Source organism: Eutrigla gurnardus, assembly GCF_963514095.1.
Source record: "Eutrigla gurnardus genome assembly, chromosome: 11".
NCBI classification, from domain to species: Eukaryota; Metazoa; Chordata; class Actinopteri; order Perciformes; family Triglidae; genus Eutrigla; species Eutrigla gurnardus.
In genome coordinates this window covers 17999779-18021061 of record NC_139925.1, presented here as the reverse complement: position 1 = coordinate 18021061, position 21283 = coordinate 17999779, and the positions used below count along the sequence as shown (strand labels likewise).

The 21283-nt window shown below is 44.4% G+C and overlaps 1 protein-coding gene across 2 annotated transcripts in view; it reads left to right on the top strand.

Moving 5' to 3' along the window:
* The window catches only part of atrnl1a (attractin-like 1a), a 248380-nt gene that overhangs the window by 46748 nt on the left and 180349 nt on the right, over nt 1-21283 (top strand). The window contains exons 10-15 of one of the 2 annotated variants that reach the window (XM_084020523.1): nt 1128-1282; nt 11348-11432; nt 12826-13037; nt 14713-14831; nt 15203-15319; nt 15951-16083. In XM_084020523.1, the coding sequence (XP_083876649.1) occupies nt 1128-1282; nt 11348-11432; nt 12826-13037; nt 14713-14831; nt 15203-15319; nt 15951-16083 (821 nt within the window). The remainder of the gene's footprint in view (nt 1-1127; nt 1283-11347; nt 11433-12825; nt 13038-14712; nt 14832-15202; nt 15320-15950; nt 16084-21283) is intronic. The other variant, XM_084020524.1, reaches the window with a different exon arrangement.

The window sequence follows — 21283 nt, the reverse complement described above, 5'->3', positions numbered from 1 at the left end:
AGGATCAGAGTTCACATTGCTCCTCGGTCACAAAGCATTCGATATAGCTTCACGAAATGAAAACCGAAATAAATGAAATGCAGGTTTTTGCTTCAAACTTAATGATAGTGTGTTTACCCTGCATGGGATGTTATTAAGCCAAATAAAAATAAGAACAGGGTAGAGCAATTGTAAAAAGGATGAAAAGAAGAAATGTGCTCGTTGTTGACTTCTATTGTCACGACTGTCGGTAAAACCAAGTTCCGTGTCAAATAGAGGCTTTATTCAAACACAACACTTCCTCCATATTTACACATTTACACACCCAGGACCTCATTCAGTTTCTACTGATGTCATTTTATACTAATCTACACCCACTGATACGAAGAAATGAATGAACGTGTGATGGTGTAAGTCAGACTTCTCATTCAACACAGAGCGAAGGAAAAGATGAGCGTTATTTATTTATCAGAGCGTTCCCTTTAAGAACGGTCAAGTCTCTGGTGGAAAGTCAGACTTGCTGCAGTAATTGAAGAAGCCACAGATAGCCAACGCAGTTGGTCTCCAATATGTGACCTTTGACCCCGAAGGCCACACACGGCAGATTAAGACCTCCTACAGTGTCTGTGTGACAGTGTGTTCTGTATGTTTGCACGTGTGTGTGTGTGTGTGTGTGTGTGTGTGTGTGTGTGTGTGTGTGTGTGTGTGTGTGTGTGTGTGTGTGTGTGTGTGTGTGTGTGTGTGTGTGTGTGTGTGTGTGTGTGTGTGTGTGTGTCTGCATGAAAGAACAGTTGGTATGAAGGGCAGTCACCACAGGCCAGGTCACAGACGCCATCAATAACACAGCACCATGGACACACATACACACACACACACACACACACACATTTTATATACTTTTTTGGATTCCGCATTACGAGTCAGGTTTCATTAAGAATCAAATATTTTTGAATGATCCAAAAGGAAAAAACAGATCAACACATTGTTATACTGTTACAGAGATACAAGAAACATCATCTCCGTTTCCGGATAAACATGCTTCCTACCACACACACTGACAAATTAACACTTTCCTAAAACGTCTCACTCTGCTGACTTGTAGTCTTCTCTCTGTGTGTGTGTGTGTGTGTGTGTGTGTGTGTGTGCAGGCTGATCCTTGGGGAGAGTGGCGTAGCGCGGTACCTCCACTCCGCGGTGCTTCTAAGCGGCACAGTGCTGGTTTTCGGGGGAAACACTCACAATGACACGTCGCTAAGCAACGGAGCCAAGTGCTTTTCTGCTGACTTCCTGGCATACGACATAGGTAAGAACAAGTCTTAAATAATCACACACATACACCGTGGCTGCTAGTACAACATTGTCTCTGGCGGTACACAGAGTTGCCGCTTACACCCAACCATGCAAAGGCCCAATTACCCCCCCCCACACACTTTACAATGCCGCCTTGAGTTCATCATGTTAGACGCTCTGCACAAATGGAGTTCTGGTGTAGAAAATGCCAGATGTGTTCATTTGATTGTATATTTATGGGAACTGATGCAAAAACCAAGCAGCTCATAAACACCGGAGTTTAAAATGGGAAGATGTTCCCAACATATTATATCTCATTCATGATTAGGTCGGTTTATGCGTACTCAATTATTAAATCAGCCAATATATACATATTTGCCACTCGTTAGGGCTGAATGATATGGAGAAAATCAAATATCACAATATATTTTGAACAAATACCTCATCAGTAATATGGATATTATGTCTAACTGTGTAAAGGCAAATATTAGAACGTATATAAAAGTCTGGTAAGTTCAGAAAACTCCATCAATCAGGCATAAACCAGGCATTTGACGATATATATCCATAGCCATAATGTAAAGCCATAACTCATATAATGATATTGATATCATATATTGCCCAGGCCAACTAAACGTACTGTACTGCATTTACCCCTATTAGTCATAAACAATGCTTTCTTACAGAGAGAAACACACAAACATACATACAAGAGTTGAGTTTTTACTTGTTCCTCTGGTCAGGGGAAGAGAGAGAGCTGTACCAGTAACAGAGCCAACAAACAACAACAAATGATCTAAAAGACAGAAGAGTCCGCGAGGGGGAAAGCAGGAGTTTGGATTCAGAGGCTGCGGGATAGTTAGAGAGTATGGATGATTGAGGATCCCATTACAGGCTACCCAGTTGCACCATAGAGCAGATGGCGTGAGGATGTTTCCACCCGTCGACAGGGACGGAGATGTGGAAGGATGGAGGGAGCTTCGGGAGAGAGGAAGAGAGGGGGTTCACTAACGCTTTGCAGGAGAGAAACAATAGGGAGCAAAGAGATTAGCAAGAATGAAGATGGAAGAAGGGAACAAATGAAAGATGGGAAGGTGATGTAGTGCAGAGCGAAACCAGAGGGAGGGGGGTCGACGACGAACGGAGAGATTGGAAGCAGGAGGTTGAACGTAGGCTCAGCCGTTGAAGTTGCCATGTCCTTGTAGCTCAATTAAATGGATCCTATCTATTCACTAACTAGTTTTATTTTCCCAGAGGAAACCCCAAGACCTTTGGATGTGGTTAAATGGATTACACATTTCTATGGAGAAAAAAGTGTAAAAAGTGATTTTTATGAAAAGATAATCATGATTCTGATTATGTGGCATTATCCCCCAGCCTCTGCTGTAAATAATATTATAAAGGGCAAAATGCCAAGGGAGGATATTGGTGAGATAAAGCAGGCAATGTGAGGAAGCAATAAGAGAGAGCAGAGCATTTAGGAAGAATAGAGAGAGAGAGACACAGAGCAGGAGAGAGAGTGTAAATGAAGGAGGGATTTAGGGAGAGACAAGGAAGAGTATTACCTGAAGACAATAAAGGTGTGCAACGACAAAGAGGGTAATAAGCTTGTGAATGAACGGCAGATTCAACAGTAATAAACTATAAAGCATTTGTTTACGAGCGCCCCCGTCTTGGAGAAGTTGCAAACAACCGAGTTTTGACTGCTGCATGTTTTTTTTCCCGCCGCCCTGTCAACTATAAATGTGTGTATTTACAAGTCCCTCAACTCTGCGCAAATACACCCCTGTCTTTCTAAATATCATCATTTATTCATTATGGCTCACATCTGCAGAGAGGCATAACTTTATTGCCCACTAGCTGCCTCTGCACCTCACTGTCGAGACGAGGGAGGGAGGGAGGTGATGGCTGAAAGAGAGAGATGGTGTGTTTAAGGAATTCAGGGAAAAACAAAGTCTGAACTGGAAACGGGCAACGAACAGCGCATATTTGAAAAATGATTTACATATATTAGTTCTGTGTATGACTTTTTCTGGTAAAACTGTCTGTCACTAGTGCATTTTTTTTTTACATATTTTTAAATGTGTTATAATCTGCTTATAATTGTATAATTACGGCCACACACAACCTCACAACACCTCCAAATGTTTCCCTTCATTGTGAAAGTGTTCACAATGAATAAACAGTCGGTTTACAAAACAGGCGATGACCCGCCTGAGACGTCTCGCTGATCCCTCGGCTTCGACTACAAACCGGTTCATGTATCCTCTCTGTGCTCAGTTGTCCTTGTAGGTTATTGGTTTTGTTTTTAAATATTGTACTCGGAGCACACTGGCTCCCCATTCACATTGGTGAAGAAATAGGAATGGTATTTTTCTTGAAGAATTGGAATAATTTGACCAATGGATGCTTCAACTATAAAAGAAGCCCAGTACATCTTCTAAAGACCCTGCATGTCTCACATAGTTGGAAGTATTAATAATATAGTATTCTCAAGAAAATCCTTTTGCCAAATGAATGTTTTTTGTTTGATACTTTTATTTTAGCGATCAATTCAGCATTCCTTTTTTTTTTATTTGGTACTTATTTTAATGAAAATAAAAAATGCTCCTTCTAAGTTGCTGCAGCCATGAATCATTCTTTTGTTTTTGGGTAATTGTTTTGTGATTGGATGATTAAAGCAGCCACTAAATAACTTCATGAATAATATTCTTTATTGACCAGATTTAAATGTGCCTGTAATGTTAAATCACAGTTGAAACCTTTTTCATGTTTTTGTTCAAATGCACATTTCCCTATTACATTATTTAAAATCAAATTGTAAGTACTTACTAACAGCACAGTTTCCATCGCTGAAATTATTTTGAAAAAGTTTAAAGTAGTAGGATATCAAGGTGCCTCTAAAATAACACACCTTCCCCTTGATGAGACAATACCATCCATCCATCCATCCATTATCTTCCGCTTATCCGGGACCGGGTCGCGGGGGCAGCTGCCTGAGCAGGGACGCCCAGACTTCCCTCTCCCCAGACACTTCCCCCAGCTCCTCCGGGAGGACCCCAAGGCGTTCCCAGGCCAGCAGGGTGACATAGTCACTCCAGCGTGTCCTGGGTCTTCCTCGGGGTCTCCTCCCGGTGGGGCATGCCTGGAACACCTCCCGAGGGAGGCGTCCAGGGGGCATCCGATGCAGGTGCCCGAGCCACCTCAACTGGCTCCTCTCGATGTGGAGGAGCAGCGGCTCTACTCCGAGCTCCCCCCGTGTGACGGAGCTCCTCACCCTATCTCTAAGTGAGCGCCCCGCCACCCTGCGGAGGAAGCTCATTTCGGCCGCTTGTATCCGGGATCTTATTCTTTCGGTCATGACCCAAAGTTCATGACCATAGGTGAGGGTAGGAACGTAGATTGACCGGTAAACCGAGAGCTTCGCCTTTCGGCTCAGCTCTCTCTTTACCACGACGGACCGATACAGCGACCGCATTACTGCAGCCGCTGCACCGATCCGCCTGTCAATCTCACGCTCCATCCTTCCCTCACTCGTGAACAAGACCCCAAGATACTTAAACTCCTCCACTTGAGGCAGGAACTCCCCCCCGACCTGGAGGGAGCAAGCCACCTTTTTCCGGTCGAGAACCATGGCCTCAGATTTGGAGGTGCTAATCCTCATCCCGGCTGCTTCACACTCGGCTGCAAACCGCCCCAGGACATGCTGGAGGTCCTGGCTCGAAGGAGCCAACAAGACCACATCGTCCGCAAAAAGCAGGGATGAAATCCAGTGGCTCCCGAACCAGATCCCCTCCGGCCCACGGCTGCGCCTAGAAATCCTGTCCATAAAAATAATGAACAGGACCGGTGACAAAGGGCAGCCCTGCCGGAGTCCAACATGCACCTGGAACAGGTCTGACTTACTGCCGGCAATGCGAACCAAGCTCCTGCCCCGGTCATACAGGGACCGAACAGCCCTTAGCAGAGGGCCCCCGACCCCGTACTCCCGAAGTACCTCCCACAGAATATCACGAGGGACACGGTCGAATGCCTTCTCCAAGTCCACAAAACACATGTGGACTGGTTGGGCAAACTCCCATGAACCCTCGAGCACCCTGCGGAGGGTATAGAGCTGGTCCAGTGTTCCACGGCCAGGACGAAAACCGCATTGTTCCTCCTGAATCCGAGGTTCGACTATCGGCCGAATTCTCCTCTCCAGCACCCTGGAATAGACTTTCCCGGGGAGGCTGAGAAGTGTGATCCCCCGATAGTTGGAACACACCCTCCGGTCCCCCTTTTTGAATAGAGGGACCACCACCCCGGTCTGCCAGTCCAGAGGTACTGTCCCCGACCGCCACGCGATGTTGCAGAGACGTGTCAACCAAGACAGCCCCACAACATCCAGAGACTTGAGGTACTCAGGGCGGATCTCATCCACCCCCGGTGCCTTGCCACCGGGGAGCTTCTTAACTACCTCGGTGACTTCAGCCCGGGTAATGGGTGGATGAGCCTCTGAGTCTCCAGCCTCTGCTTCCCCAATGGGAGACGTGACAGTGGGGTTGAGGAGATCCTCGAAGTATTCCTTCCACCGCCCGACGATATCCCCAGTCGAAGTCAGCAGCTCCCCACCTCCACCGTAAACAGTGTTGGTGGAGGGCTGCTTCCCCTTCCTAAGGCGCCGGATGGTTTGCCAGAATTTCCTCGAGGCTGACCGATAGTCCTCCTCCATGGCCTCCCCGAACTCTTCCCAGACCCGAACCTTTGCTTCAGCGACCGTCCGTGCTGCAGCACGCTTGGCCTGCCGGTACCCGTCAGCTGCCTCGGGAGTCCCCCGAGCCAACCAGGCTCGGTAGGACTCCTTCTTCAGCTTGACAGCATCCCTTACTTCCGGTGTCCACCACCGGGTTCGGGGATTGCCGCCACGACAGGCACCGGAGACCTTACGGCCACAGCTTCGAACAGCCCCGTCAACAATGGAAGCAGAGAACAAGGTCCATTCGGACTCAATGTCCCCAGCCTCCCTCGGGATCTGGTCAAAGCTCTCCCGGAGGTGGGAGTTGAAGACCTCCCTGACAGAGGGTTCCACCAGACGTTCCCAGCAGACCCTCACAACGCGTTTAGGTCTGCCAAGTCTGTCCAGCTTCCTCCCCTGCCAGCGGATCCAACTCACCACCAGGTGGTGATCAGTTGACAGCTCAGCCCCTCTCTTCACCCGAGTGTCCAAAACATACGGCCGGAGGTCAGATGACACAACCACGAAGTCGATCATTGACCTCCGGCCTAGGGTGTCCTGGTGCCATGTGCACTGATGGACACCCTTATGTTTGAACATGGTGTTCGTTATGGACAAACCGTGTCCAGCACAGAAGTCCAATAACAGAACCCCACTCGGGTTCTGATCGGGGAGGCCGTTCCTCCCAATCACGCCCCTCCAGGTAACAATGTCGTTGCCCACGTGAGCGTTGAAGTCCCCCAGTAAAACAATGGAGTCCCCGGTTGGAGCACTCTCAAGTACCCCTCCCAAGGACTCCAAGAAGGCCGGGTACTCTGCACTGCCGTTTGGCCCGTAGGCCGAAACAACAGTGAGAGACCTATCCCCGACCCGAAGGCGCAGGGAGACGACCCTCTCGTTCACCGGGGAAAACTCCAACACATGGCGGCCGAGCTGGGGGGCTATAAGCAAGCCCACACCAGCTCGGCGCCTTTCACCGCGGGCAACTCCAGAGTAGAAGAGAGTCCAGCCTCTCTCAAGGAGTTGGGTTCCAGAGCCCAGACTGTGCGTGGAGGTGAGCCCGACTACCTGTAGCCGGTAGCGCTCTACCTCCCGCACTAGCTCAGGCTCTTTCCCCCCCAGTGAGGTGACATTCCATGTCCCCATGGCTAGAGTCACCGTCCGGGGATTGGGTCGCCGGGGCACCCGCCCAGGACAGCCACCCAAATCCCACCGCACCGGCCCCTTCTGAACCCTCCTGCGGGTGGTGGGCCTACAGGAGGGCGGGCCCACGTCGCTCTTTCGGGCTGTGCCCGGCCGGGTCCCGTGGGCACAGACCCGGCCACCAGGCGCTCGCCTGCGAGCCCCAACCCCGGGCCTGGCTCCAGGGTGGGGCCCCGGTAACGCCAATCCGGGCGACGTGAACTTCCTTGATTTTTCTTTTTTCATTAAGGGCTTTGGAACCGCTCTTAGTCTGACCTGTCACCTAGGACCTGTTTGCCTTGGGAGACCCTACCAGGGGCATTAAGCCCCGGACAACATAGCTCCTAGGATCATTCAGGTACTCAAACCCCTCCACCACGGTAAGGTGTCGGTTCAAGGAGAGGGAGACAATACCTTGCTTGTAGAATAATTTGTTTTTTTTTTGCTGTTTGTCCACCTTTTCTAGTTGTCCTCCCCTCCTCCCCCCTCACCCTCATCTCCACCAGATAATTAATTAGTTCCACCTGTGGAAGTCACTTCTGTCTATCACGTGTTTCGTCTTCATTTGCTCCTCCGATCCTCCCTGCCTCCGTGCTCACTGCGAGCGGAGAGCTTTCGAGCACTAATTTGTTTTTGTTTTGCTGCGCTAACCTTGGAGGGGGCGACACGCCGTTATTAGCTTCCGCTGCTCTTCTGCTGCCGCACATTAGATCCAGGTCGACACGGAAGGCACTTTTTATTTAGATTTAATTCTCCTTCTCACCCTCCAGCTCTCCCTCCCCCGCCTCTCCCCCCCTCAACCCCACCACCACTCACACGTCTAATTAGATTTTTGGGGAAAATGAACCCTGATTAAAAACGAGGTCCTCTCCAACTTGACACACCACACACACACACACACACACACACACACACACACCTGTCTGCCGCACACACATGGCACGGCTGGGAGCTTGCTTGGAAGACGTTGGGAGCTGTGATATATTGGAGGAGCAAGCAGTGGCTGCCGTTCAAGCCCCCCCCCTCCTTCTCCTCCTCCTCCCGCCTTTCTTCATCAAGTCCTCCATTAGTGCAGATCAGATCAAACTGTCAATCAGCCCAGTCCGCCTGCCTGCTTCGATCTGGTCTCACGATTTCTCTCTCTGCCCCACCATGCATTATTAACACACATTTTCTCATATCCTGAGAGGAAATTAAAATCTTTGTTGATGTGTGTGTGTGTAGGTGTGTGTGTGTGTGTGTGTGTGTGTTTGTAGGTGTGTGTGTGTGTGTGTGTCAGTGTGTGTGTATGTGTGTTGTGGCTGATAAATATCCGTTGAGCCTGCAGTTCTTCGGTGAACAATTTAGCAACTTCAGTCCCACGGTGGTTTTTAAGGTGTGTGTGTGCCGAGTACGGCCAGAAGATGAGATCAAAAGTCACTGAAACTTTTTTTTTTTTTTTTAGAGGTAGATGTGGTCGGAGGTTGGAGGTCAGGTGTGATGGTACTTTTGAAGCTTTACCATGGCGACAGGGCTCTCGGTTCACATGAATAAATCAGGAGCTGCAGGCTCTTTTATTACATTTAATGAACTGTATGTAACTTGCAACATTTGCCTCCTCACCCTGACTTCGTGCTTCGCTACATTAAGGACACACTTTTCCGTGTGCGGTGCTGGACAGAAGCCATGTGATGCCCTGAGGATGCCGGGCAGTGGTGTGATATAATGAATCCAAAGTCTCTCAACCCCCTTAAGAATTGTCTTTCTTTCTTGTTACACCCTCAGTCATTAGTAATCACTTTTGTTTCCTGGAGTCTTGTCTCCCAGCAGGATTGTCTAAATGCTGTTTTAAAGCAGGCACGCTGCCAGGAGTTCATTTCTAGTATTCACATTTTCTGGCAAAAACAATGAGCATTTAATCTCCTGAGTTTGAAAAAATACCTTCCTCATGCTCAATATTACCTAATTAACTGATTAACAAATAACAGACTCAAACACCACAGGCAAATAAAATGCAAAAGAAAACTGTACATTTCCCCAAAAATACGGTGAAAATAAATACTTTTGGGGAAATAAAATATGAAACTGTAAAAAGAGGATAAACAGCCAGGACCTTGGCTCCACTGTTGAGATAACTGGAATTGATTTTAAGGAAAATGACACAGTGTGACTTCACAGCAGTATTGAAACCTATTTTATTTTAACCTTGTGTTACATGCCACAAGAGAAATATATTCAAAGCATTTTAGCACCACTCCAGATGGATTTTTGTCATCACAGCAGCACACTTAGCAGGGGTGAGAATTTGATACATGGGCCTTGAGGTTATATTAAACTACTGTCAAATATGCAAAACTCAAAAATAGATTCTGCAAAGGAAATCACAGATTCAAATCTCCTGACTGACTTAAAAAAGTCAAATTTTAAGAGGTTGTTTAGCAGGCGGTTGCTTGACTGTCTCACCTCCCTTCATCACAACTTTGTTATCATATCCCACATTTGTTACTGTTTTAGTGCTCAACTTCTGAAGCCCCGGTTCGGATGGATATGAATGCTTATATCTTAGAACAGAAATTTGAAGAACTATTGGTGTCACCTGTCAAAAGTTTGATAAAGACATTGGTATTGCAGCTAAATTAGACGTTCTTAAAGAGCCGTATAGGACATTTGGAGAATGAATATAGCAGCAAACAACTATTAGTTCTGTAAAGATACTTAGTAATGTCTATCTGAGTAGAGAATGAAGTTGTTGTACTGTTAGCGCTGTTAGCGCCATTAGCTAAGAGCCACGAGCCTCAGGCGTCACCATGTTGAGCGCTGTTGAGAAGCAATCAAAATGTTCCCAGAACATAAAAGAAACCTGGCTAGAGGCATAATACGACATATTGGGAAACACGCTGTCTTTGAGAGATTGAGATAAAAAGATCAGCACCACTCTCATGTCTACACTAACTGCTCAGCTTCAGTACAACCAGCAGCCTGGCCCGTATTCATGCCAGCGAGAGGAAACTGCTGCTCAGGCTCCATCCAAAGTTTCAAAATCCTCCAAACTTTTCTGTTTCACACCTCCAGTGTTTAAAGAGAACAAAGACATCAAACTATTCTCCGTATCCCCACTTTCTTAAACAGCAACAAATAAGTCTAGTTGGCAAGTTGATGTGACTGACCTTTAACCCCCCTCCCCACCCCATCAACACTCTCACTGTCTGTCCCCTACCACATCCCTCACTCTTAAACAAGTGCTCCCATTAAAGAGGTTGTTAGCAACCTGGCATCCCAGAGCCCCCAACTACACAAACGTTTATACGTTTATACGTTCAGGGAAGGCTCTTCTGGCTCAATGGCTCATTTACACTAACACACTGATTTCTAAATACAATGGGATAACTTAGAGGTCATTAAAACATCCGAGAGTTGTAAAATCCAAATAGTGAAAAACACAGAGCAGAGCAGAGAGAGAGAGAGCTTTATGATGATATTTGGTGGTATGAAGCGTTTTATCTCCCAGATTATCAACCCTATCGTCTCCATATCACCGCAATTTCATGTGAAACGATTACGATAATGGCCGCTTCTTCCTTGGGATGAAACTGAGGGAGGGGGGTTGAATTGTGGGTCACTCTCCTCAGTTCTTTAAATATGTGTGTAACCTGGAAATTATTTTTCAGCATTTTCAATTACAATGCGGTTTCATAGAAAAGTGCACTTCCAACTTAGTGGGAGCACATGCCCTCTAAAACATAATGTCAGGCGCAGCACATATAGCATATAGTTGTTAGCAGGACGTTAATCAGTATTAGAAATCCTGTATAATGTTAATCTAAATGAACTTACTGTTTATTCTGTCGGTTTATCCACAGCAGCCAAACATATATTTTATAATGGGTGATGGTTTTTAGTTTGTATAGTAGTTGTGATTTTTTGTGGTCAGTTGCCATGGTACAGGCCCAGTAATGGACACAGACATTAGACCGAAAATCATGGGCCTTTGCCAGTTATTTACTCATATTAGAACACCTCGAAGTGCAGTATCACATTGAATCAAAATGTGTTGAATTACAGCATTTTGTATTGGTCACACACCACTTTCTCGTTTGTTCTTAACTCGACCGGTAGAGGGTTCTCATTTTAGACACACAAAAACAACAGAGCTAAAACATCATGTTTGGACACCTGTGTATGTTTGCTTCTCCCTCTCTTCAGCTTGTGATGAGTGGACTGTCCTCTCCAGACCAGGCCTGCACCGGGACGCCAACCGTTTTGGACATTCTGCTGTGGTTAGCAACGGGTAGGCTCCGTCCTTCCATTCCAGTCTACTGTAGTTCATCACTGCCAGACTCCATGGGGAAAATACTTTAAAAAAAAACAACAAAAAAAACACTGCTCCCCTCTGTAGAATACCTGAGTATAATAACCCATATGAATTTACAAGAGATTTATTGCCTCGCTGTGAAGGACACTTCAGCAGTGTACTCGCTAACACTGATGCTCAAATTTGGGGTAAAATCTGCAAAATATATATAAACATACACATATATATGCAAATAACACTTGCCTATCCACGATGCATTATTCCTGCGTATATCTCTGATGTCTTCCTGCAGTGCCCTCTATGTTTTGGAAGTGTTTTCCCTTTTTACACTTCATGGTTTTGTTGTGTCGATTGTTTATGGATTGATCTCTTCATCCCAATGTTATATTTAGTTTCAGCTAACATTTTTCTTGTCACTGTGTCTCTGCCACCTCACCTCTCCTCTACGTGTGGATGTTTCTCTTGCTTCAATCTCTCAGTAACTTTCTTTATGTATGGATACAGTGTTCACGATTTCTTTTCGGCACCTCGAAAACTCTGTACAAACCGTCCCGGTTTCTTGTTTCTGAATCGCTGTGTTTCGCAAGTTTCACTCACACCAAAATGTTGGTCCTTCCTCTTCTTCTGTCCTGCTGCAGTGGATTCTGTAAGAATCTGAATATGGTCTTTGAATCAATGCGTTAATAATTGCAAGCGATTCACACTCTCACTGACACTTACAATGCAAAAAACCCTGTGAGACTGTTGGGAAAAAAAGCGAAATAAGGTCTGCACTAGATGTAACTGCATTCCTCGGCCAATGTTTTCTTGTAGTCATTCATTTTCTTGGCCAAATGCAAATAACCTGACATCACAAAGGTTTGTCAGAGCTTCTACACTGTATTCTGATAGCTTTTTTTAAACATCATTGGTGAACAACACTCCCTTAGAACCAAAGAACAGGACGAACAAAAAAAGACATAATTGATCAAAACTTTAAATAACTAGAAATTAAAAACATCTGCTCCAAGAGATCCATCATGATGCAGAGTGACTTATTGCTGAACTCAGAAATAATGGTCTGACCGTGCCATTTACCCACCAGAAAGTCAGCTTTGAGTGCAAAAATGTCAGCTTTGAACTTCAAAAGACCAGCTTGGTGCTGAAGCATTTTCCCCCCAAAACCAAAGTTCAGCTTTATCTTTAAAAAATCCTCCTGCTGTCTTAACATTTGAACAGATCGGCCTTCTTCCCTGCAGGAATTTTCTTGTCTCTTTAAGACTAATACTATCTTGGTGTAACTTTTGGAATGACGCTTCCTTCTGCAGCTGTATCTACAGGTCTCTGTTGCCCTTGTGATTTGGTATAATTCTCTCTGTATCGTCTTCAGCTCCATGTTCATCTTCGGAGGGTTTTCGGGCCTCCTTCTGAACGACGTGCTGGCCTACACACCTCCGTCCTGCCAGGCCTTTTCTAACCCAGCTTTGTGTGCTGCTGCTGGGCCGGGCCTTCGCTGCCAGTGGGCCAAAAGTAGATGTGTCCCCTGGGAGCCAAAAGCACCTGAGCACACTTTTACAGCTCCTTTTTGCCCTGTGCGACCTGGTACGTTCCACTGGGGTCCCATCTGCCCCACTGCTCCTTTTGTTCATCCATCTCTTTCTTTCTTTCTTTCTTTCTTTCTTTCTTGGATAGATAAGTACATTTTTAGGCAAAATGTTACAATTAACTTTAATAAACAGCTAACATGGACAATCCTTAGAATGGATAACGTCATGGTAGTGACATGTCAATCACAAGGTAGCGACACCACAAGTATAGCTGCTTTATATTCTATTTTACTCTAAATGGGACCATAATTTACTAAATGAACATCATGCTGTATTGAATTGAAACTAGACTATAAACTCATGTTTACAATGTTTACTGAGGTAATAAATCAGCTGAGAAGTAGAACCATTTTCTCCAAGACTTCTTTCTTTCTTTCTTTCTTTCTTTCTTTCTTTCTTTCTTTCTTTCTTTCTTTCTTTCTTTCTTTCTTTCCTCCCTCCTTCATACAGCACAATCCTGCATAACTGTTTCTCCCAAAAGACCAACTGTTATACTCATAGGAGTAATAATTATTCAGAAGGGTTTGGCTTCTGAAGTTTGTTTGTATACCATAATTATGGGAACAGAAGGTCAATGCTGTAACAATAACCTGATTTTGAAGTAATTAGGTTGGGTCCAAACCCTCCTCCTCCCCCTCATCTGTCTCTGCCACATTTAGATTCAGTAGCTCTTCCATATTTCCTGCTCAAGCTCATTGCAGATCTGAATAAAAAAAGCAATCACATTAATGTTTGTACTGTAAGTTTTAAATTGACAAATACAGGAAAAACAAACTGAAATTGTTGAAAATCAAGATTTGTTGTTAAGGAACAAAGCAAACAGAAACCAACTGCTGTAATCTCACATGCATGTTTATTACCATAACTGCCGTGTGTAGGTTTAATCACACCCAAGCATTTAATCGCATGCTAGTTTAGACCTCATGAAAACATTGCTTGCTTGCACCACATGAGTCTGTTGTGCAGCTTCCTGGCATACGCAAGCTATTTTGCCAACAGACTTTATACTCATTTGCTCAGCACTTGTTGGATCATTAAAAACATTTAACTGTCCATTAAGATTAGTGGCCATTAATCAACACACGTCTAATTAGAACAGAATTCCCAACAGATGAAGGAATCTTTTCTAATTAAGCAGAGAAGTAAGAACTAAACTCTCTTGAAAGGTTCCAAAGATGTAAGACTGATTTATTTTTAATATTCTTTATAACATAATATCTGTTATTGACAGCTTGAATTTCACATGTTCTTTTACCCCAAACTACTCATGCATCTGCTTAATGCTAATATGATACCAGTACACAACCGCATACACTCTGGCTGCTGTTTATAAAAAATTAAACACATTTTTACTTAAACTTTATTTATTTTAACCCTGATAATGTTATTGAGAAGGTTAATCTCTTTTACAAGGGACACTAGCAAAGATGGTGTAAAAGAAGGAAAAAAAACAAAACACAAACAGACTAAAAAAGACACACAAAACACACAAAATAATGTACTCTAAATGTCTCTCACACTAAGATGAGGGTCCAAACCAAATTCTGCAGCATGATCCGAGGTTGCAGCTGCAGCCTTTTAGTTTTGTTTTTGGCATCAGTAGTTGTGTAATATGGCTTCATTGAGAAAGGTTTGTATGTGTGTTTGTGGTGTGTCGTGCCCTCTTCCAGACAGCACAGACGAGTGGTGTTTCCGGTTCTCGGACTGTGCGAGCTGCACCGCCAACACGCGTGGCTGTCAGTGGTGTGAGGACAGGAAGTGCATATCTGCATCCAATAACTGCACCGTGGTGAGTCCCGCTCTGGGGTATCTCTCTAAAGCAAGACCATGTCATTGTCCCCTGAGGATGCAGTGTTCATTAGACATTATAATACATGAGTGTTTAATGGAACCGATGAGTTTGGTCATCGAGAACCCGGCCAGAGCATTAAGTGTAAAGTTTGTCCCTAGAGTGGTGCGAAAGGTATATAGATATGATTTAAGGTCTATTCTATTTATACTATGGCTCAGGGAGTTGTAGGTATGTTTCTGTACTTATTTTGTTTTTCTTCCTGTCTCTTTCTCTATTCTGACTCCAAACCTGCTTTCTCTGTCTTTCTTTGTATGCGTGTTTGCATGCGGCTTCCGTCTGAATTTGAATGTGAATCTGTGTGCGTGTAGCTGACCCTGGAGCTGGCACAGCAGCATGGCGGCGCTCTGTCTCTGTCTCGCCCACCGACCATGTTGTCTGAACATCAGCTGAGCTTGTGGAAGCACGGAGCCAAAAGGAGGGGACATGTGTGTATTACTTGACACTTCCTCTTAGGCCGCGGGTTCGGGGTTGAGATCAGAGGTCAGAGGTCAGAGCAGTCCCATACATGATACTGTGTGGAAATGAAGGTGAATCTTAATCCAAAATTTACATTTAATTCATGTCAGCGAACTTTGTGTTGAACGACGAGTGATGTTTTTCTTTCACTGGGCACACTGAGGATATTTACATATTTTTAATTACAATCTGAAAAAAAAGAGCAAAACAAGGTAAAACAAAATCATCTAAATCAGGTCAGGATGATAATTACAATTGTTAAGATGGTTACTGCGATAAAATTAAGTTTTCCAGCAGGAATCGCATCACATTTCTTCTGCGGCCTTAGATAAAGTTGTGAAGTTGTGTAAGTCATCATGTAGACACGCAACTTCAATCAAAAGTCCATCTCAGTATAATCTGTCCCTCGTATTGATTTCTTCTTCTCACTCTGCTTTTCCTGTTTGGCCTGTTTGATCCCCTCAACCCGTGGCACTTTATTCATCATGTGCTTTTGTTGCACATTGTATCGATCCCTTCAAGTTCATTGCGTTACTGTAAAAGAGGACAGCAGCGGCGAGGTTCAACGGGTGGCTGATGATGTTTCCTCTCTGTTTGAAGTCGGTGAGGGACGCGTCCCGCTGCAAGCGCAGGGAGGAGCAGGAGTGTTTCAGACTGGCCAACTGCAGGAGCTGCTCCCTCAACGTCAACTGTCAGTGGGAACCGCAGCAGCAGGAGTGTCAAGCGCTTCCTGGTGAGGAGACACACTCATACAGCAGAGGGGACGAGCATGCATGCATGCCACACATGCACACACGCCATCACCAGTGTTGGGAACGTTACTTTAAAAAAGTAATTAGTTATAGTTACTCACTACTTGTTCCAAAAAGTAACTGAGTTAGTAACTGAATTACTTTATAATGAAAGTAACTAGTTACCAGGGAAAGTAACTATTTGTTACTGTAAAAAAAAAAGTTGCTTTATGTCAAAGAATTTGGATTTTTCTGAGCAGTTTTCACAAGTCAGTTGAAATGAGTAGAACAGACATCTCCACCTTGAAAATGCCAACTTTTTATCGGATTGCTCCGGACTCGCCATCTCTGCTGCTTCTTCGAATTAGGGATGGCCAAAACTTAAAATATTTTTGACCGACCACCGAGCCTCATTAACCGGTTAACTGATCAGATTTCAATGCACTATTAAAATGACTCACTCACACACACTCTGCCCGGCGCCGCCCTTCCACTTATGTCACTTTTTTAAATCCCCTACAGCGCGAAACATCGAGTCCCGCGGCTCATTTAGGAAAATGACAGCTCCGAGACGCTGCTTGTTTAGTTTGAGGAGATGGTAGTGCTAATAATAATAAAGCAAGATGATTATTATCATGACCTTATCTGTTACCATTGAAAATCCTGAAATGTAGTAATGTCCGAATCCAAGCCCATCCAAGATAAAACGGGCACCTTCGGAATGCGTAAAAGACGCACTGGCGTGAAATGTTTTTATTTGGGCTATTAAGTATAATTTATGAAAAATTCAGTGTTAGGGATAAGTTGTTCATTTCACACAAAAAAGATCTAGATGGCAAACTGTAGTCTTGTAGTCTACTCCTATAGTCGCGTAGCGTGTAGTCTTATGTATAATAATTGAGCTCGCATTCTCCGCACCTCGCATGCGGGAATAATTAAGACTTGAGGAGAAAGTATACAGTGGGAGACGCTGTGTCTGTCATATATCACAAAACAGGGTCAGAGCGCACAGCAGTAGACATAATGACGGCGAGACCCCGGTGTCTCCACGAGCCGCCGGGCCGTTCATCATCATCATCATCATCATCACCACCGTCTTCACCATCCGCGCTCCACAGCTGCACCGGATTCCCGTCCAACACCAGAACGGCGGGACACCGGGGCCCGCGTGGCCCTCGCGCGCCGCTCAGACCAGCAGCAGCCCCAACTCCGGCTCCAGCTCGCGGAAAGTTTGCACGTTTCTCCGCGGACAACAGGTTGCCGAGACCAGGCACGAGCGGCGCGCAAGCAGAACACGATCCTGACTTCTTTTTTTTAACCGACAAATTCAATTCATAGTAACGCACCGCATTTAACGTTCAGTAACGATAACGGCGTTGTAATGACGGAAACAGTAATTAGTTAGATTACCCCGTTACTGAAAAAATAACGGCGTTACCTAACAGAAAACAGAAAAAATGCAATATTAGGCTCTTTTGCGTCAGCTTTACTTTTCAGACCCAGAGGTTGCCACACTAACTGGCTGCATATTATTAGATATACATCCATGCAGGCATGTACATGCAGATGATTACCGTACCTTCAGAAAAATCATCTCCATTCGGCTACACAAGGGAAGTAGGCCAATTACAAGTGTTGACTGGATGATTATGAATATGGATTCTTGACTCCCAATAAACTTGAGTCCACAAAGTCCTCCATGCTCCGCTCCACACAGCTGAGGAGCTTTTAGCTACAGCTGCTCTCAGTATGACTTTGGTGCTCGCATGACTAAGGGCAAAGGAAATTCTCTTGCTGTTTGAATCTCCAAATGACCCTTTTCTGTGCTGCGATGTATTGTGCTAAGGGCCTGCTAGCTATCTTGCTCTGCCATTAGAGCGTTGGAAAAGTTAGATGTTTGCAGTAGCTGTAAGCAGAGGTTGGTATTGTGTTTGCTACATTGAGACCCCGTAGCCTGGCACGTATTGTCCCGCTTTGGGTTGTTATGAACTGTCTGCCAGCTCTGTTACTCAGCTGAGGAAGGATAGTATACATTTGGTGCACTGGACTGAAATCCCTGGGATGGTAATTTGCAGGAAAATTATCTTTAAAAAAATATTTTGCCCGGTTTAATGATGAAACTGTTTTTTTGACCCTATTGACCTTTCTATAAATGGCAATGTTCCGTCCAGTTCCAGTTTCCACTCTTTGTAGCCCTTATATAAATATAAGATATTCTAGCATTGTCCCATTTCTATTTTTATGTTCAGCAGGGGTGCTCCCGCTACTGCCATGAGCACATACTGTATTCTCCTTTTTCTGACTTTCTCATTATAGGCCCCCACTGGCACACAACGGAGTAGTTTATATCCTGGTGTTTTAAATAGAGTAGTTCCTAGCTTGGCAGTACATTAAAATTAAAACCAGCATGCATGTTGTGGTTCAGTTTACTGACTGTCTCTTCTCCAGTCCTTGTATGTGTCAATGGGAACGGTGCCTTTAGGGTCGGGCTTTCCAAAGTGTCACAGGCCACACTCATTAAATTAGTATATGTGTATTTCTGAGTCCATTAGTGTGACACGGCCAGAAACTAAGTTTTATTTTTTTTTGTGAAGATACATTTGCAGTAATAGTGTGGCTAAGATGAGCTGGAGTAATGGAAACCAGCTCCAGCACCATGGCAGCTGTGGCCTTTCCTTTACACACAGTGTTATGACTAATTATCCTTAATGGCCTGACGTGTTTATCTCTGCTTTTGCACAAAGACCGTAACCTAATCTATTTATGTCCATACTCCTCCTTTTTTACCCCTTCATCGGTCTCCTGTTCTCCTCTCATCTTTGGTTGATTATTGCCCATTGCTTTGGCTCGGGGGAAAGTAAATAAAGAAAGCAGGTATTTTTATTTTCTGTAGCATGAAACGATTGGTCTTGGAAGCCATTAAGGGCCTGCGAATGTAATCAGTTCTGGAGTCCAAAATAAACAGCCGTGCTCGGTGGAGGCAGAATGACTTTTTCTTCCCTTTCATCCTGGCTAATTGAACGACCTCTCTGCTATTATAAACTCCCACAAGATGCTACCAGTGACCCTGCTGAGAACAATGAGTACATGCTGTATATGGTTTTCTCAGCCTTTGTTAAGACTCCTCAATCAGCACAGATCCCATGTGTGACATGTTTCCAACGCCTGTGAATTATTCATGTCACTGATGAGTCACTTCAGTACGAAGCAAGAATGTGGTGCTGCTCAGATCTAAAAGAACAGAATAAATCAACAATTACATCAACCTCTGAAATCAGTCCAATTAGATGTGTTCATTATAAGCCGCATTAACCAAAAGTATTTCTATTAATGCTGTTCAATGATCTGTTGATTCTGGCAGCATAGTTTATTTTCCAAGTCATCGCATCAACTTTAAAGGACCATACCAGTCTAATTCTCACTTCTCTCCATTAGCAGAGTTTGACTTTTGAGTCATGTTGGTATGAGCCTGAAATTCACACAAGCCCGGGGTCTAACTTTCAACCAATTGTTGACCTTCTTTATACTTTGGTCCCGCCCTCTGAGCTGTCAATAACAACAGAGCCAAGACAGCTGTTGGTTGAATGTTATTACGCCTGGAAAATTGTTTCTTAAAAGCTTCATACATGTAAAAACAAACAAACCATCTAAAAAATCAAGCAACTTTAACAAACATACAATAGGTTTATCTAAGCTAGGTGACTGATGTTGTTGATAGACAATGACCTGTAGTAACACTCGGTGTCATTCCCCTCTCATCCACTAGTTGTGCTCATTGAGTTTCCCATCTTTGCCCATCACCTGCCTGCCCTCCTACCTGCACACCTGCTCACACTGCATCATTAGTCTCAGTCTTTATATACCAGCCCTCAACCAGCAGCATCTTTCTGCCAGAATGTCCTCTGCTTATTCTTGACAGCTAACTACTGCCACATTAACTGGTTACATCCATCCGTCCATTTTCTACCGCTTATCCTGTATTTAGGGTCACGGGGGGGCTGGAGCCGATCCCAGCTGTCATTGGGCGAAGGCAGGGTACACCCTGGACAGGACGCCAGTCTATCGCAGGGCCTAACTGGTTACATTTACTAGTTTTGCCTGTCTACCTGTTGATTAATGAAGCCTGGTTTACCTCGACCAAGTAAACATCCTTTAACCCATCCTACTGTCTGCTTGGTTGCACTCTTTAAGTGTGTTCAATTTACTTGTTTCTGTGATATTTTCTCAGTTATTTTACTTTAGGAGTAGGCTTAAATGTTGCATGTGCTAAATATTAGCATGATAGACTACATGCTAGGCTATGTATGCTAACAGGATAACTTGCTATAAACACCTGGCCAGCTAATATGGTCATCATTAGCAAAAAGATATATTAGCATAATAACTTAGCATGGTGGTGGTTATAAGTTATTTTCTAAATATCACAGGAAAACATTAGGCTAGCTGTTAATATAGTGAAATCTTCAAGCTAAAGCTGAACATTAGCATGTTAAAAATCCTGTAGGCCTCTCCACATGATCACATGCTAAGCATATTCAAAACATTAGCATGATAGAAAACTCAAAATTACAAGCTTAACATTGGCACGTCCTAACTTTAGTAGGGTGACCAGACGTCCCGGATTTTCGGGGACAGTCCCCGATTTGGCCGACCTGTCCCCGGTTAAAGCTGTCCCCGAAAATGTCCCCGATTTGAATGGGAGAGAAAAAAAGTTGTGCACCAACGCAAACTCCAGTTATTACGGTAGCCAGTAAAAAGTTGCGCACCGACGCAACTCCAGTTATTACGGTAGCCAGTGAAACTAACGTACTGACGTTACAGTCATTGGAATTAAAAAGGTGGAAGACATAATACCTTCTTACCTCAGGCCTGAGTAGACAGAATTGTAATATTGTTGCTCCGCACAATGAATTCACAGCATTCACAATTTTTCTATAACTTTGAGAAGACCTCTTTTAAAGTCAGTTGTCTGCACTGTGGTTCTTCATATGTGCACCATCAAATGTGTTCTTGTTTTCTCCATAAAGCTTGTGAACTGAAAAAAAAAAAAATCATCAGCTAAATAATAAATAAGTTGAATAAGATAAGAATCTGTTTTATTGTTTTTGTTTCATCTGTGGTTTTTACAGCTCTAATGTTAATTGCTGCAGACTGCTTTTACATATTAAAATTAACATGTAATTGCCCCTGTTATTTATTTCA